The 17,250-nt window shown below is 32.1% G+C and overlaps 1 protein-coding gene across 1 annotated transcript in view; it reads right to left on the bottom strand.

The window, feature by feature from the left end:
* The window catches only part of LOC123664436 (filamin-A), a 114,336-nt gene that overhangs the window by 36,970 nt on the left and 60,116 nt on the right, over positions 1–17,250 (bottom strand). Inside the window, exons 21-22 of the mRNA XM_045598981.1 lie at positions 5,111–5,250; positions 992–1,117 (exon numbers count right to left, since the gene is read on the bottom strand). Coding sequence (XP_045454937.1) covers positions 992–1,117; positions 5,111–5,250 — 266 coding nt within the window. The remainder of the gene's footprint in view (positions 1–991; positions 1,118–5,110; positions 5,251–17,250) is intronic.

Raw genomic sequence — 17,250 nt, 5'->3', positions numbered from 1 at the left:
AAATTAATAACAAAAAAATTTCAAATAATAAATATATTTTTAGTAGACAAGGAGAGGATCTTCAATATTTGGACAAAGTATACGTTATTATTAATAATTTCTTATCAACATCAGACAGAAATGTAAACACAAAAAAAGGTTCTTTGTTTTACAAAGATTTGAGTTTGTGATAGAACTTTGTAGTTTGTAACCTTTGTATTTGTAACTTTGGATTTCGTCAGTTTAATGTTACAAAGACTGCCGTTTTTAAGAAATTGAAATAGCTAATTATTTTTTATACAATATCATACTAGTTTCTTAACGATTAATAACGATTGACATAAACTGTAAGCTATATGTGTCAGTCATTGTTTTTTAGATGTCTTTCATTATAAACCTATTTTATCTTCATATAATTTGCTTTAATATTGTTATGCAATTATTGTAAATTTAAATTGAAGTATTTCCTTCTAATACCTTTTCTTTGTAACACTTTAAGTTATTATTAAAATAACATAAGAAAACATTAATTTAAACAAGTTTTCTACTGAAAAGAAATTCGCCTTATTTTTTTCATTCGCTGAGAAATTCTTAGACAAGGATTATCTTTATCTTTAGTTTTCATAAAAGGTTTCCTATTTTACCTAACAAGGTAAATTGTAAGTAAAGGTAACCTTTTACCGCGAATTTATATGATAATATATCAATCCAGGAAAAATGAATTTGTGTTTTGATTATTCTTACCACCGGTTCTTTAAATGTTAAAACACACGTACAGTGTACAATTCTTTGTAGAGTGATTCTCTCGCTTTAGCAACAAAACTAAGTTTGTACTGTAATTTATGATTTAAAGCTAAACATATAAATAGGTATTCGCTATTGAATACTAAATAGTATATTGTCAGGTTGATATTAATTGCTTATTATTAAAAAAAAAATTGTTACCATTACACACCCAAGCACTATAATGCATGTATAGCAGCTATGTATGCATGTTTATATGTGTACGTACATCGATTAAATGTGTGCCGACTTCCTCTGGTGTGAACTCGATACGGTATACGCCAGGACGTTCCACTACGTCTAAAACGCGTGCTGTCACGGGGCGACGCGATGGCGCCGTCACTGTTACACCGACCTGAACGAGAGAACAAAAAGTAAAGAAACAAAACAAAGAGTTGCTAATGCAGTGGATACATTTGCGACACGTGGATTTATATCAAGTTAAACATATTAATGTTAACAAATGTATGTTCTTTATTAGGTCAGCGTTTTGAATTTTTATTTTTATTAGTGAAAGAGTTGTTTGCTTTGTAACTTTCAAATGAACAAAGCTTTGTAATTTTAAACGATATTTTCATTTTCCAATATTGTCGAAGCCAGATTCTATTAAAAATTGTTAAACTTTAACAAATAAAACAATTCAAGTAACAAAAAATGTAAAAAAAAAATGTTACGTTGCCAATGTGTAGTCAATTGAATTGTTTAATTTTGTTTTACTAACTGTCCTTTGTGTATTTCATTCATGATTTGATTATTATTATTCTATTCTAAAAGAATAAAAGAGCTTTCTAATGTTTAAAGATTTTTTTATTATTAGCTGTACCTGCGACTTCCTTCACTGTTTAATTTTTAGTCCCTATCCCAAATAACTTATTCAATATCTTAGTTCGTTTGGACTCAATATATGCCAATATTCATTCTAATTCATTAGGTAGTTTCAGCGTGACGTTCGGCCAATATACAGATAGACAGAGAATAATGTGATAAGTTTTGGCTTGAATATTGATTTTATTACAATTGAGGATAGCATAAGGAAAAAAAATACAGTCGAATTGAGAACCTCCTCCTATTTTAGAAGTCGGTTAAAAAATACAGAGAACCTCCTCCTTTTTTGGGAGTCGGTTAAAAACCGACATCAATTACACCGACACAGTAATACAACGTAAGTAGATGAAAGAATAGTCAAGTAAATACGCGTTAGATTACTCAAAAAGTAGTCATCAAATGTCGATCAAATTTAAATGAGACTATAAGACAATCATCAGCTCTGGATTAAAATAAGAATCATCTAAATTAGTAAGCCCAGCGAAAAGTTATGCGGTATAATACAATATAGATTGACGAAAAAATAATCGAATAGTACTTGTTACAACTCGCTTCAGCTTGTAATATCCCACTGCTAGGCATAGGCTGTTTTTCCCAGTATAAGAAGGGTCAGAGCTCAACCCACCACGCTGCTCCAATGCGGGTTGGCGGATATATATACCCTACTATGAGTAACGATCGCTATCAGGTGTACATGATAATAAACGGGAACGACAGCTTAACGTGCCCTCCGAGGCACGGTGGGGAAACTCATAAGGACTGCACAAACACCCAGACCCCGGCAAACATCTGGATGGCTAATATAAATGTTTGTCTTGTGCGGGGATCGAACCCGCAACCGCCAGCGCAACAGGAACAAACCAGTGCTGTGACTGTTGCGCTAAAGCGGCATCTCAACAGCGTTGTTACAACTCAATTAAATTTAAATAAGACGACATGACACACACCACCTTTCGATTAAAAAAATCATCAAAATCGGTCCGCAATAAACACCCTGTCAACATTTTCTTGTACCATAATAAGTAAAAAAAAAAGAATAAACTAAAAGTTGAATTGAGAACGTCTTTCTTTTTTTTTTTGAATTATTTAAAAAGAAAGACGATAATATTAACTGCTTGCTGCACTTCATATTTTCGGAGTAGGCGACTAGTTGACCTAAAATATGTCCTTGTTTTGGCAAGCTCACTTAGCGCTCCCTATGTTTTTGCTTCTTTGGTTTAGTTTTTAAAATATTAAAGGAATGTCAGCTATGAAGAAGACATTAAAAAAAAATCAAAAAACTCAACTGCGAAAAATACCAACTAAAATCTGCTTTTAAAAGCTTTTTTGACATATGGAAGGAATGTAAATTTGTAGAATGTATATTCACTTCCAAATATTTTTTAATGAAAATTGGATATTCATGTACCTACGTATGTATCTACTCGAAGAGTCATTTATCATGTCTGTATTTACAAGGCTCGAGTTCCATTGGATACGCTATTATATTTATTTATCATACTTTTATTCTATATAATGTTAGTAAAGGCACTTTTCACGATTTTTTTTTGCAGTTCGATCGAAGGTATATAGAAAACTGTATAGTTACATAAATTTGCAAAATGTTGGTATACCTTAAATTTAAAATCAATATATATTTTTGTGGTATAAAATAGGCTATAATTAAAATAGGTCATAAAAATTCTTTCACAAGCTAGACTCTTAAGAATGGTTAATAATTTTCCGCGTAAAGATCAAAAGCTTATCATGCACTGACGAGATGTAATAAAAATATTTTCTTTCTATTATCACCAGTTTACATGAACGGGGAAAGATATATTTCTAAAAGGTTTACTGTAGCGCTAATAAATCTAAAATTGTCAACGCTCTTTCAAAATGCCAACGCTTTTACGTTGAGTGAAGATAAATCATGCATCTGAGGTTCTCACTTTTTTATGATACACCTAAGTACGTGCCTACCGTCTAGTTATACGGCTATTGGGTTTTCACACAGAGGCAGTACTAGCAGTATGCTTATGAGTGCTCTACAAGTCTAGATTTCGGTCAAAGCGTTGTACTTACCCGCTTTTTATTTGCAACACAAAACGGACGCTTAACAGATGTTTCTGGCACGCTTACTGTTGGTATTTACAGTGTTTTACTTCTACGTACTCGACGTATAAACAATTATGCGCGATTGATTTGTTTCGTAAGTGGAACAAAGCGTAAACTGTAGAAGAGTAGGTTCAAAATCGACTCTCATATTTAATTTTGAATATATATTATTGAGCTGGTCGAAAATTATAAAAATGGTTGGACTTTAGAAATCTATAACAACAGATGTCCACTCGCTGTTAACTTAAAATGTCTGAAGTTTTTTATATACAACTAGGTCGGTAAACAAGCGTACGGCCCATATTATAGTAAGCGATTACCGTAGCTTATAGACGCTTGCAACTCTAAAAGCATTGTAAGCCTGTTGCAGACCAATCCTCAACACCCCCTAGGAGCTCTAGTCGCCTCACTCACCACGGGAACACAACACTGATTGAAAGCAGTATTATTTAGCTGTGATCCTATGTAAGATCAAGGCACTTTCCCAGTCGAGCTGCTCAAGATTTTCTAATGTTACCTTACTTCAATCGTTTTCAACTGTAACGAATACCGGAAAATAATATTTTGAAATTGAAGGTTACGGTAGGACGAGGTAAACGTGAGGACGATATCGATTTTTTAGACATACACTACATATAAGATTTTTTTCTCATACTCGCACTTTTGTATTGATTTATAAAAACTAAACTCAAGTACCTATAGCTCAAAATCAAAAGACCTTAATTTTTTTTATTTCTGTATATTAGATTGTCTGATCGGAACATACTTAAACTTTTAAAGAAGCGTGTAAAAATATGCCCTTTTTATTTTATTTTAAAAGGGGTTGTTTCATTTTGGGCCAGGTCTTTGTACAGTATTCGAAAAAATAGTATAAAATCATAGAAATTAAAATAAAATATGCATTTAAGTAGTTTTACAGTGATTTAGAGGTAGTTTATAAAATTGATAATTGGGTACATACGTAGAATGGTAACTCTCGAAGTGCATCCACGCCATCTATCTATGTATTTTTGTTATCTATGTTAGATGAAATGTCACTATTTAAATAAATAAGACATTGAAATAGCCGTCTCAGCCCCTTTTCACAACCCATTACTAGACACAGGTCTCCTCAGAATCGACTTGTTGTTGGATGCGTAGGTACCAATTGTTTTAGTTATTTATAATTATGTAAAATGTCATCATGACATTTGTGTACATGTCATTGTCAAAAGGATGCCAAGTGGTTGCGATTTTAATTCTTAAAATAAAAACTACCTCGTAAAAAAGGCCTTTTAATGAGAAATAATGAAGAAATAATTACTATTTCATGAACCTGAACATTTTAAAATACTGTACAAATACCTAGCCCAGGCTCCATATAAATTTGAAACAACCCCTTTATCAGCTTAAAAATAACATGCCAAAAATACTCATGAATAATAATTACCTCGTTTTTGCTAAACGTAGGAGCCCCAGGTGAAGTAGAAATTTCGAACACGGCGGGCACCCGCGCAGGGATCAACCTCGTGGGCTCCCCACCGCCACCACCCGCGGGCCCTGCCATCACCTCGACCTTCCACGGAGATCCTGGAAATAATAATTCATAACATTTTCTACAGAAATACTATTTTTCATGACATCCACGTCTCTCAAAGTTTACTTTGACAAAACATATTGTATTACAATAATAAAATATTATTGTACACAAAAATTATTGTATTCTTTCTCGAATTGCGATGTTTTTTTATTAATACTGTTATTTTTAAATAGGATTATAATTGCCAATATTAAATTCAACCGCCAACATATCATATCATAATAATATATTAATACTACCTAACAGCGTACTAATTAATATATAGTACCTGGGTGACCGAGTTTAGCTCGGTATTTTTATTAAATCGTATTTTTTGGAAATCATATTTAAATAGGAATTACATATTTATAAAATATGAATAGTATTTTTTTTACCGACAATAATAAAAAATACTTATTAATAAATATAAAAAATCAAAAAAAAAAATTAAAAAAGAATAAAGATAAAGTATAAGATTTTTCGATTTTACCGACATAATAATAAAAAATAAGAACTGGCTATTTAAATAAAATTTACAAGTGCAATTAGAAAATAATAATTGATCTGGAAATACGATGATTTGAACTTTAGTCTTTTCGGTCGATCGCGACCGGTCGATTTCCCACCTGAGCTATTACAATTTTAGGTAAAGCTTTAGATTAGGTAAAACCAAATTTCGGGACCGTGGGGGGATGGGGGGGGGAGAGGGTGGGGAACGCTACCCCTGGTACCACTGTCACACCTCGGAACCCCATGGTTATGGAGATATCCATGGTTAAAGTTTTGAGGTTAGAAGAAGAATTTCGAAAGTTAGAGGGAACGCTTGGCTCCGGCGCTGCGGGAAGTGCAGCCCTTCCGCCCTTGCGTGCGAAAGCACGCTCACTCATGCTCCGTTCCGCAGCGGAGGCTGGTCGCCTTTGGCGACCAGCCTCAGCCGCTCCTCTACGCATTCGTTCGCGCGCTTTCGCACGGCGGGCGAGGGCTGCCCTCCCTCCGCGCCTCCGCGGCACAAAAAAAACACTCTAGGGGTAGGACAGACCAAGACCACGTGGACAGTGGGGTGCTCCGATTCGGTTTTGGGTATTTTTCGAATTTCTAAACCTATATTCTAGCACGCAATGTTACTAATTTTATTAGAATATTATGTCTGACGCGTTATTTTGTTTAAAAATGTCGATTTGTCAGTCGTTAAGCGTCAGTTCGTATCGTTTGTTGATCTTGCAATCGAGATCGTTTTTACGTAAATTTGTTTGAAAATAAAATGTGAAAGTTGGTGAATGGAGCATATGAGTGCACTTCCCGCTGCACCGGAGTTAAGGTGGAGTCAGACACGGAGCTCTAAGGTATTGTAATATCTCTGAATCACGTAAAGTTAACCCCAAAACTTCAAACACGATATCTTCGAAACCACGGGGTTTACGCGAAACGCACACTACGGGGGGCTAAAAAACCCACCCTCCCCACCACCCTTTACCCTCCCACCCCCATTTCACCCCATAAATTGGAGGCCACTTAACTAACGAATGACTAATTCTTCTTCTAACCTCAAAACTTTAACCATCGATATCTCCATAACCATGGGGTTCCGAGGTGTGATAGTGGTACCAGGGGTAGTGTTCCCCACCCTCCCCTCCCCCATCCCCCTACAGTCCCGAAATTCGGTTTTACCTAATCTAGATCTTAGCCCAATTTTAATGACGTCTGCAAAATTTACCTTTGTATTCTAACGATATTGCAGCCATTTTTCCATTGCCTAAAACAGGGATAAAACGACATTTTTAAAAAAATTAATCCTAGCTATATCGATTTATCGCCCCCGAAATTCCCTGCATACTAAATTTCATGAAAATCGTTGCAACCGTTTCCGATATGTATATTATAGATAATTGCTTGCTCTACCATATCTAAAAATTTATTACTACTTTTGTTTTTGTAAATTAATTAACTATTAAAATTATATCAGAGTATATGACGGCTTTAACTTTATAACAACGTCAACATGATTGACGGTCGGTAAAACTTAGTTAATGCGAATTATTCGCACGGGTATTGCTAGTCAAATATTAATAAGATACTTGTCTCGATGTGAGGCTTTGTTATCGTTAAATTTATAATAAGAAAAACTTTCTTGGAATAACATCAAACGATAGTCCGTGGCGTCAATTAGGAAATATTTTAGTTTCTAATATATAAAAGATATTTGTTTTCAAAAAGTTTTCGAAAGCACATTAAGGAAATGGTACTAAATCGGATCTGGATCAAAATTGATGGAAGTACTAGTTAAGTAGTTACCAAAAAATGAGAGAGCAATCAATCATTTTGTCAAAAAGTTTTATTTTAAATACAAATGGGAAATTAGGTTGATGCTTTTCGCTTCATTTCTGTTATTTTTAATGTTATCATTTACTGCTAAAATTATTCTGAAACTAGCTGACCTGGAAACTTCGTACCGTCTTATTATTTTTTTTCTTAAGTATAATAATTACATATATCAAAGTAAAATGTATCCTATCTTTTAAGTAAGATCAAACTGTACACGGTGTGCAAATTTCATTAAAATCGTTTAATTACTTTAGGAGTCCAACGCGGACAAACAACGGAACGCATAATAATTTATGTAAGTATATTAAGATATATCAAACATTACTAATATTTATAAAACTTTATTGAATCACTTTCTTTTTAGTAAAATGAAATTATTGAAATATTTGCATATGCTTAGTGACTTACTTATTAACTGGAAACTAAAACATTAATGTACCTCCTAAATAATCCTTTATTAGTAACTAAAAGCTTTTTTCAAAGGTTTTATATAGAAGTATGAATTAGTGACCTACTACGTAAAATTATTAAGCTTATGCTATTGTTCATTAATATTCGAGTATTAATTATATTTATAATAAAATCATATTCAATAAATTATGATATAAAATAAATAAAACTTAGTGGTGAGGAGTCATCTGAAGTATATTTTTGTTTTAACCTAATTAATATTGACCACGTCAAAACAGGTCGAGATAAAGGAAGCCTAATCAAAACACGTCGAGAAGTGGTTCACGAAGTAATTTACATTTTTTAATTCTCTGCCTCGTTTCGTTACTTTTCGTCGTTGAAATACTGACGAAAACTCGAACTAATTAGCGATAAAAACGTTAAGGTTTCAAGTTCCAGCGCCAATTATAATTTTACTCTCACAATGATAACCGTCGAGAATTATCTCATATTGTCAGACTTGCTTCTAATAAAAGAGTTATGTTCTTTTATGCACTTACATTATGATTATTTAATGTTATTGTCTGACTATTGATTTCACTGGTGAAATCTACTTTGTTAAGATTCAGATTGTGTGTCACATGAAAATTGTAATTTAATACATTTCTCAATTTAAAAACCTGAAGTGATTTGTTCTTGCTATTCCTATATAACATATTACAATATTATTGACTAAAACCAAGATATTAATTTTATAGAGTGTTACGTCAGTTGCGTGATCGATCGCCTTTGAAATCAAAATGCAGACAACGTAAAACCGATTGCATCGAGATTGAATTGTTAGTCAGAAAGACTTTTTCAAAACCCTATTATGGAGATTGATTCCTATTCATCTAAAAACGATATAAAAGAACAAAGGCCATGGAATAAAGGCTAGTCGCATATTGGAATTCTAGGCCCATGTTTATAAGTAATTGAACACGAATGTATGTTCTAATTCGCTTTGTATGTAAAACTAAAAATTCCTATGAATTAAAAACAAATATTGAGAGCAATGAACAAGTTGCTAAATGTTTAAAATATTTACAGTATTATATTTTTTTTTATTTCAAAAAATGACAGATATTAGTAAAATCTTGTATATAAAATTCTCGTGTCACAATGTTAATAATAGCAAAAACGGAACGAATGCTCAAGGTTTTGTGGTCAGGGTAGCGTCTTAAAATACTCCTCCGAAACGGCTGGACCAATTTTTATGAAATTTTGAGTGCATATCGGGTAGGTCTGAGAATCGGCCAATATCTAAGGGGGTTAATAAGAAATAAGGCTAGTGTAATATAAAATGTACGCCGCGTTGGCGCAACGGTCACAGCACTGGTTTGTGGCTGTTGCGCTGGCGGATGCGGGTTCGATCCCCGCACATGACAAACATTTGTATTGGCCATACAGGTATTTGCCGTGGTCTGGGTGTTTGTGCAGTCCTTGTGGGTCTCCCCACCGTGCCTCGGAGAGCACGTTAAGCCGTCGGTCCCGGTTGTTATCATGTACACCTGATAGCGATCGTTACTCATAGTAGGGAATATTATCTGCCAACCCGCATTGGAGAAGCGTGGTGAATTAATCTCTGATGCTTCTCCTACATGGGGAAAGAGGCTTATGCCCAGCAGTGGGATATTACAGGCTGAAGCGTAATATATAATACTGGTAAACCAATTTAGTCATGTTAGTAATTAAGTCTTTATTCTAAATAAAAGTACCGCTATTTATTACGTTTTTTTTTTTAATAATTTTGTACACATTTTAGTAAACGATGTCACAAATTTTTAATTTCTTATAAAAAAAAAATGCAAGAAATAGATACACACAAACGCTGTCAGAAACTTAATCACCCATTCTTATAATGGTATTTGTAGAGTTTTCTTTTGCAACTATGCAAGAAAATTACGCAGCCGTAAGACGCCTACAAAGTTGCAAACTTACGGAAAGAAATTAAGCGAAAAATTAAAATGTATACAATATACATTTTTGTTTGTCTTTCAATGTGAAACAACAATATTGCGACATTGTAAAGCTTAAATAAACGATCACTTGTTTTGTTTCGAAACATAGATTGGTTCAATAATAAATTGCACCAGGTGATGCCTAAGCTCGTTCATGCTTAGTCCGTTACGATCCTACCAGCTAGTAACGGTACATTTTATTGAATGCACCATGGGGACTAATTAGTGGTCTAACACAAAGTATAATGACACTCGTTCAGAATTCGTAATAAACTATTTAACTCCTACCCTCTATAATTCGGATAGTAATTTCTGCTCAGTTTTAAAAAATCGCAAGTAAAATATATAAAAGAAATATAATAATAATAATAATAAACACCCATAATATCCAATCAACAATTACTGAAAAACTAACTAACTAACGACTATATTATATATATATATATATATATATATATATATATATATATATATATATTATATATATATATATATATATATATATATATATATATATATATATATATATATATATATATATATATATATTATATATATATATATATATATATATATTATATATATTTAGGTTTCAAATTGATTTAAGTGCCATCACTTAAACGCGATCTGAAAGCAGACACAGTAGGTACATATAGTACCAAGTCATATCGACAGCGGTTATAATACCGAAAGGCTTAAAACTCAGTTTAGATATCCTACAGTTTACGAAGTACATACTTTACAGTCTTCAAAAAGTGACTATCCTAAATACCCGCAGAATATCTTGCAAATTTCTTACTACATCATCGATCTCATCAGCGTGCGTAACTATACGAGTATAAGCAAGTGTAACTTTGTCACGCGTTGGTCACGGCCATGTTATAAAATAGAATCCCTCAAAATTTGGGAGAAATTTATAGCAAAACAATGTTATTGAACACAATAATTCTTATCTGTCATTACATTATTTTTTCTCGTAATTTGCGCTTTTAAGAAATTTATCTTCATAGTTTAAAAGGAAAAAATATTATTTTAACATATGTTTAATGATTACCAGAAATGTCTGCTCGTTATTGTTGTTAAATTAAAGTCAGTTGCTAGACCCTGTTACAAAAATCTAATTAATTAACGCGCAACCAATACAGTTAATTTAGGAAGATATTAATACGCCATAAATAATTACAAATTTAATTAACATTCTCGGACACGTACAATTGGTGTATTAGATTTAAGACATGATTGAGTATAATACATATAATTACACGATTGAGCACATTTATTTAAGTTTTACCGTGACACGGGGTCACGAATAATAACGGTAAATTCTAGTTTTAATAATTAATTAAACATGTCAATGACCGCAATAAACTTCATGTGAAAATTTTGATTATAATTTCTTTAGAGGCATTAAAAATATAAGCACTCTTCTATTAAAATATTTAATTTAGAACTAAATCTATTCAAAAAACTTCTGTGCAAAGATATCCTAAAACTATAGATAATTAAAAAAAAATTAAAATAAATAATTTTTTCTCAAATGTAGAAAAAAATTAAAAATAAATAAATTTCATCTCATAATATTTAGAAGAAATTCAAAACTCTTTTTCTATAGATGCCGAGGTAAGATATTCAAAACAAATCAACAATTATAAAAAAAAATGAAGAGAATAGTGTTATTACTTGCTGCATTTATTTTTAAATTAGGTTATATTGATTACTATTGGGAAATCGAGATACAAAAACTTTTTTAAAACATTTATATGCTGTGAAAAGTATATTAAGGTGGGAGACATTATTCTAACATAATAGAACAAAAGTTTGTTCATTGTTTTTTTATCCTAAGCACGTAAATCTCACTATCTGTTGGACCAATTTGTAATATATTTATTACGTTAGAATGTCTCTTTTCTGTGTAATGTTTAGGCTGAAGCGCTTATGACTTCGTAATGATAATAATACCTAAATATAAAAAAAATCAGTACAAAAGGTAAAGTCAAAAAAAAAAAAAAAAACAAAAAAAATTAAGATGAGAAATTCAACACATGTTACTAAACTAAAATGTAAGAAACAATTTTCCATAAGGCTATGCTAATACGAAATATAATATATGTGTATTTGTTTTTTCATTAACACAAGTATAAGTACCTAAAAAAACTTATTAAAGCAAATGTTTCGATGAAACTTCAACGAAAAACTGTATGATAACTTTATTATTCTTCAAGTAAAAAGAAAGTTTTCCACATCTTGGCTCAAATCAAGTTCGTACAAATACATTAAGTAACTACGTGTGCTTAAAGATATGTAGCCAAGCGCTTCTATATACCTATTATGAAGAAGTGGATGTTGGGTACGTTAATTTTAGGTTTTTTCTTATTTTAACACATAAAAAGTCTTTTCATCGACAGGACCGCCATAGTTGAAACATTTTTCTTTGTATAATAATATTTTTTAACAGTGTACAATAAAGAGTATTTATTGCTACCCAGATTTTTTATTTGACTCGTGAAACAACGTGATATTAACACGAACTGCTCAAACGACGACTGTCGCGTCACTGACATAAAGTAAAAAATGATATTGATAGTTGAATACAAATAAAGATAGATACCAATGCGAGTTTAATGATTTATTACAAACATCGGCGAAAAAAACTAAAAAAAAAAACGAAATTGAATGGTTTCCTTTTTTTTGTTTCTATACTAGAAATATGTAGATATAGGTATAGGTATTAGACTGGGCCAAAAAAACTTTTTCTTTTTCAATAATACTTTTAAAATATCATTCATGATGATAAAAAAAATTATCGTGAAAGTTTGTGCCCTTAATAATAATATTAAGGGGTGCATCGTTACGACTTTAGGTTTTTTAAAAGTAATCGCATTTTTTTACTCAAAACTCGTCAATTATCATCAATCTGAAAAATTTGAGCGATGCGTATTCTTAAAGGGATTAGTAATGTTTGCAGTGTTGTTATTATGCCTTATTACTACAGATAATTTCACAAAAGTTATTTTAAACACAATTTTCAAAATTTTATAATATAATATTACTTATGTCCGCGATCAATTAACACGTGGTTCAATAAGTCCCGAGACTAAGTACTAAAAAAAGGTCTTTTTTATAAAATTAATTTTTATTCATCAACATAGTCTCCTCCAAGAGCGATACAGTCCCTCCAACGCTTTTCTAACTTTTCTATCCCATGTGTGTAGAACGATTTGTCTTTGGCTTCAAAATAAGCCTCCGTTACTGCGATAACTTCACTATTTGAGTCAAATTTCTTACCCTGAAGCATTTTTTTGAGGTCTGCAAACAGCCAGTAATCGCTGGGGGCCAAGTCTGGCGAATAAGGGGGATGAGGAAGCAATTCGAAGCCCAATTCGTTAATTTTGGCCATCGTTCTCACGGACTTGTGACAAGGCGCGTTGTCCTGGTGAAACACCACTTTCTTTTTGTTCATGTGAGGCCGTTTATCCGCAATTTCGTACTTCAATCGCTCCAATAAGCACATGTAATAGTCACTATTTCTATTTTGCCCCTTTTCAAGGTAGTCGATGAAAAGTATTCCATGCGCATCCCAAAATATAGACGCCATAACCTTACCGGCCGATTTCTGAGTCTTTGGACGCTTCGGGCGGCTTTCACCAGCCGCTCTCCACTCCGCTGCCTGCCGATTAGATTCCGGAGTGAAATGGTATATCCAGGTTTCATCCATTGTTACATACCGACGTAAAAAATCCTTTTTATTATGATTCATCAGCGCCAAACATCGCTCTGAATCATTGATACGTTGTTCCTTTTGATTAGTTGTAAGTAAACGCGGCACCCACTTAGAAAAAAGCTTTTTCATGGCCAAATTTTTATGTAAAATAGTGAAAACACTACCAGCTGAAATCTTCACTATCTCGGCTATCTCTCGCACTTTTACCTTCCGATCTTCCAATACGATTTTGAGGACTTGGTTAATATTTTGTTGAGTCCCTGCTTCATTTGGACGACCTGAGCGTTCCCCATCATTGGTGTCCATGCAACCGCGTTTGAAGTCGGCATACCACCGACAAATGGTTGCTTTAGAGGGAGCTGATCCTGCATAACATTTTATAAGCCATTGCTGTGCTTCAACGGTATTTTTTCCCATTAAAAAACAATGTTTTATCAACACGCGAAACTCGTTTTTTTCCATTGTATCGAAATTACAACCGTAGCGTCACTTAAATGTTTCAAAATCAATAATTTTATTGTTCCATTTTTAAAAATTTGACACATATTCTTGTATTGATAGCCAGTACTTTTTAAAAATCAAAAGAGTTTTTAATATATGCGCCATTTCCAGGTTAGTCTCGGGACTTATTGAACGATCTAGTACAATGGGCGTGTGTTTTCAAAGCCCGTACCTTACTGAACAATATATTATAAGACATAAAAGAGAATTAAATGAAAAAACTTTTCTGCTTTATCACATTAAAATGCATAAGTTATCTTAACAAAATAAAATAGTAACACCTGCATATGTGAATCTTAATTAATGAAGAAAAGTTTTGCTCTTTAAGTAAAAACTACAGCTTAGCGTTTTGTTATCTTTATTTCATTTTGAATAAATATGCACATAAATTAAAATAATCATTGAAAATAAAAGTTCTGTCTCATTATTTATTCTTTTTTTTTGTATTTTTGTTGTAGACAGTGAAAGTGCTGCGGGGCGACATTAACTGTTTTTGTTTGAGAAAAATCTAATCTGTATTTTTCTGAATTTTGAGTAATAACAAAAATGTACATAGATTTATTCTTTTCGAAGGTGAGTAAATTGTCTGTTTGTTATAAGTTTATAACTAGCAAAAACAATATTAATAGCTCACTTAACAATAGATTTAGGTTTAAGTAGGTAAATGTAATCGTTTTTCATATTTTTTTATTACAATAATTTATATATCAAAATAATATGATGCTTTATAGCCTATTGGGAGGGTTAGACTAGAATAAGTTTCATTGTCAACTGTGGACTATCGTGGTTGAGTATGTACGTAGTACATACGAGTATACCTATACCTATTTCAGAATTACACTATTTATTGTAATTTTACTATGAAGCAGAGCAACGCAACCTGAAACTTTCTTTGACTGTGTATACGGCGGCTTTCCAAGGAAATTTAGAATCAGAAAATTTTGTCATGTAGGCATTGCCCTGAAACCAGTATTTTGGCTAGTAATGTATCTTCCATGTAAAGTAAGTTTATTTACGTTTGGTTTTTAATCCAAATGGTTAGTGCAAAGGGATTAAAAATGCATTTTTTAATCCCTATGTACTACCATATTAGCAGACAGTCACGTTTTAAAACCAAAGATAAATGTTTGCTTATAAATATATGAACAGTTTTGCCAGATGTATCAACTCTTTAACATAATTGCATCCGCCCATCTGGTTGACCTTCAAATGAGAACCGAATGGTATGTTGTTGAAAGTAGTGTGTTGTTCGATTGACATTCTTTGGAATTTAAGAAACCTTTAAAAAATTGAAAGCTTCTGATAGTTTTTAATAATTCGCTATAGGATCAAAATACTAAAAAAAATAATATAAGATTAGATCATAAAACTAAAAGTCTTGTATTTTCCTTTGTAGTATAAATATTTATAAAATTAATTAAATGAAAATGTTTTTACCGTTAAATAAAAAATATTGGAAAGAATCTCGTTCATGTTCAACGATATTTTAATTATTTATTAGTAAAATGTTAGTATAAAAATTATTAAAAATTTAAAATTTCCATGTAATTTTAATTACAATTTTTCTTATTTCTAAAATTCCTTTGCAACAAGGTTTATGACAATCAATATTAAGAATTTGTAGTTGCGTGTAGGATTACACGATGTGTCCATTTCTTTTTAATATGTACAAAATATGTAGGTACTAGGTACTAGCTGACCCTGCAAACGTTGTTTTGCCATATATGTTATAAACCCCCTTAATCCCCCCCCCCTTATTACTTAGGGGTATGAAAACTAGATGTTGGCCGATTCTCAGACCTACCCGATATGCACACAAAATTTCATAAAAATCGGTCCAGCCGTTTCGGAGGAGTATGTTAACTAACACTGTGACAAGAGAATTTTATAAATAAGATATATAATCAACGAAACGAATAACTTACCAAAAATGTTTAATTCGTTACGAACAAAAAGTTTTTGTAATTAAGAAGGTTCTCAATGATTTTCAATATACAAACCGTTATCTTAAACCCATTAGTGATTATATTTGGTAATAAAATAAATTTTGCGTTAGATAACCCGTTACCAAGATCATAAATTATAGTTATATCGATTATAATTTTATTTATTATACATGTTTTTTTTTCAATATAAAATTCGCTCAATTTGAGCTTATATAGGTACCGTTGATTACGACCATAATTATGAAATTGAATATGGTAAAATCATTTTATGATGAGTTATGTTAATAAGAAACATTTTTTTTAAATCATAATCAGTCAGAAGGTCAAGAAAAAAAAAACATTGAATTAAAATCTTACTTTCATTTTTAAGAACTCTTTTAGTCTTCAAGTTGGTTTTACTAAAGCGTTTTAATCTCAACGAGACTTAAGTCTTATTGTGTCTGAGTTTATCGTATTTTTCTACATCTACTGATTTAAATGCGATTGAACATAATGGCTATTTCACAGATAATACAAATTTCTCAATACCATATCTAACGGCTTCCTATGTCTCAATACGGATGTTACGATTGTTTTGTAATTTATGATCGTATTGCGTTACTTTTACTAATGTATAAAATAATGGGTAGATTTCACATACATAATGTAATAAAAATATTAAGTAATATATGAAATATAAAAAAGGCAAATATAAAGCAAGAATTTTTTTTTTTATATCTGCCATGTCATATTTAAAAAATAAATAAATGTGAAGAAATGTACAGTTTTAAACGTGGTAAATGAATATGAATTTTATGTACATACACTAAATATCTCGCATGGTTTCTGTCGTGTTTATTATTACTGTTTTGTTTATTAGCGCCTCAGTAATGTAATTCTGCTCAAAATATGGAGCAGGCCGACTGGGGTAGTACCTGGACCTTACAGAAGATCACAGCTAAATAATGCTGTTTTCAAGCAGTGTTGTGTTCCTGTTGGTGAGTAACCAGAGCACCTGGGGGGAATTAGGGATAGGGTCGGCAACGCGTTTGCGATGCTTCTGGCGTTGCAGGCGTCTATAAGCTACGGTAATCGCTTACCATTAGGTAAGCCGTACACTTGTTTGCCGACCTAGTCACATAAAAAAATATA

The sequence above is a fragment of the Melitaea cinxia genome, chromosome 2 (genome assembly GCF_905220565.1).
Source record: "Melitaea cinxia chromosome 2, ilMelCinx1.1, whole genome shotgun sequence".
Classification (NCBI taxonomy): Eukaryota; Metazoa; Arthropoda; class Insecta; order Lepidoptera; family Nymphalidae; genus Melitaea; species Melitaea cinxia.
Note: the sequence above shows the minus strand (reverse complement) of the source record. Positions and strands in the feature narration are given on the sequence as shown.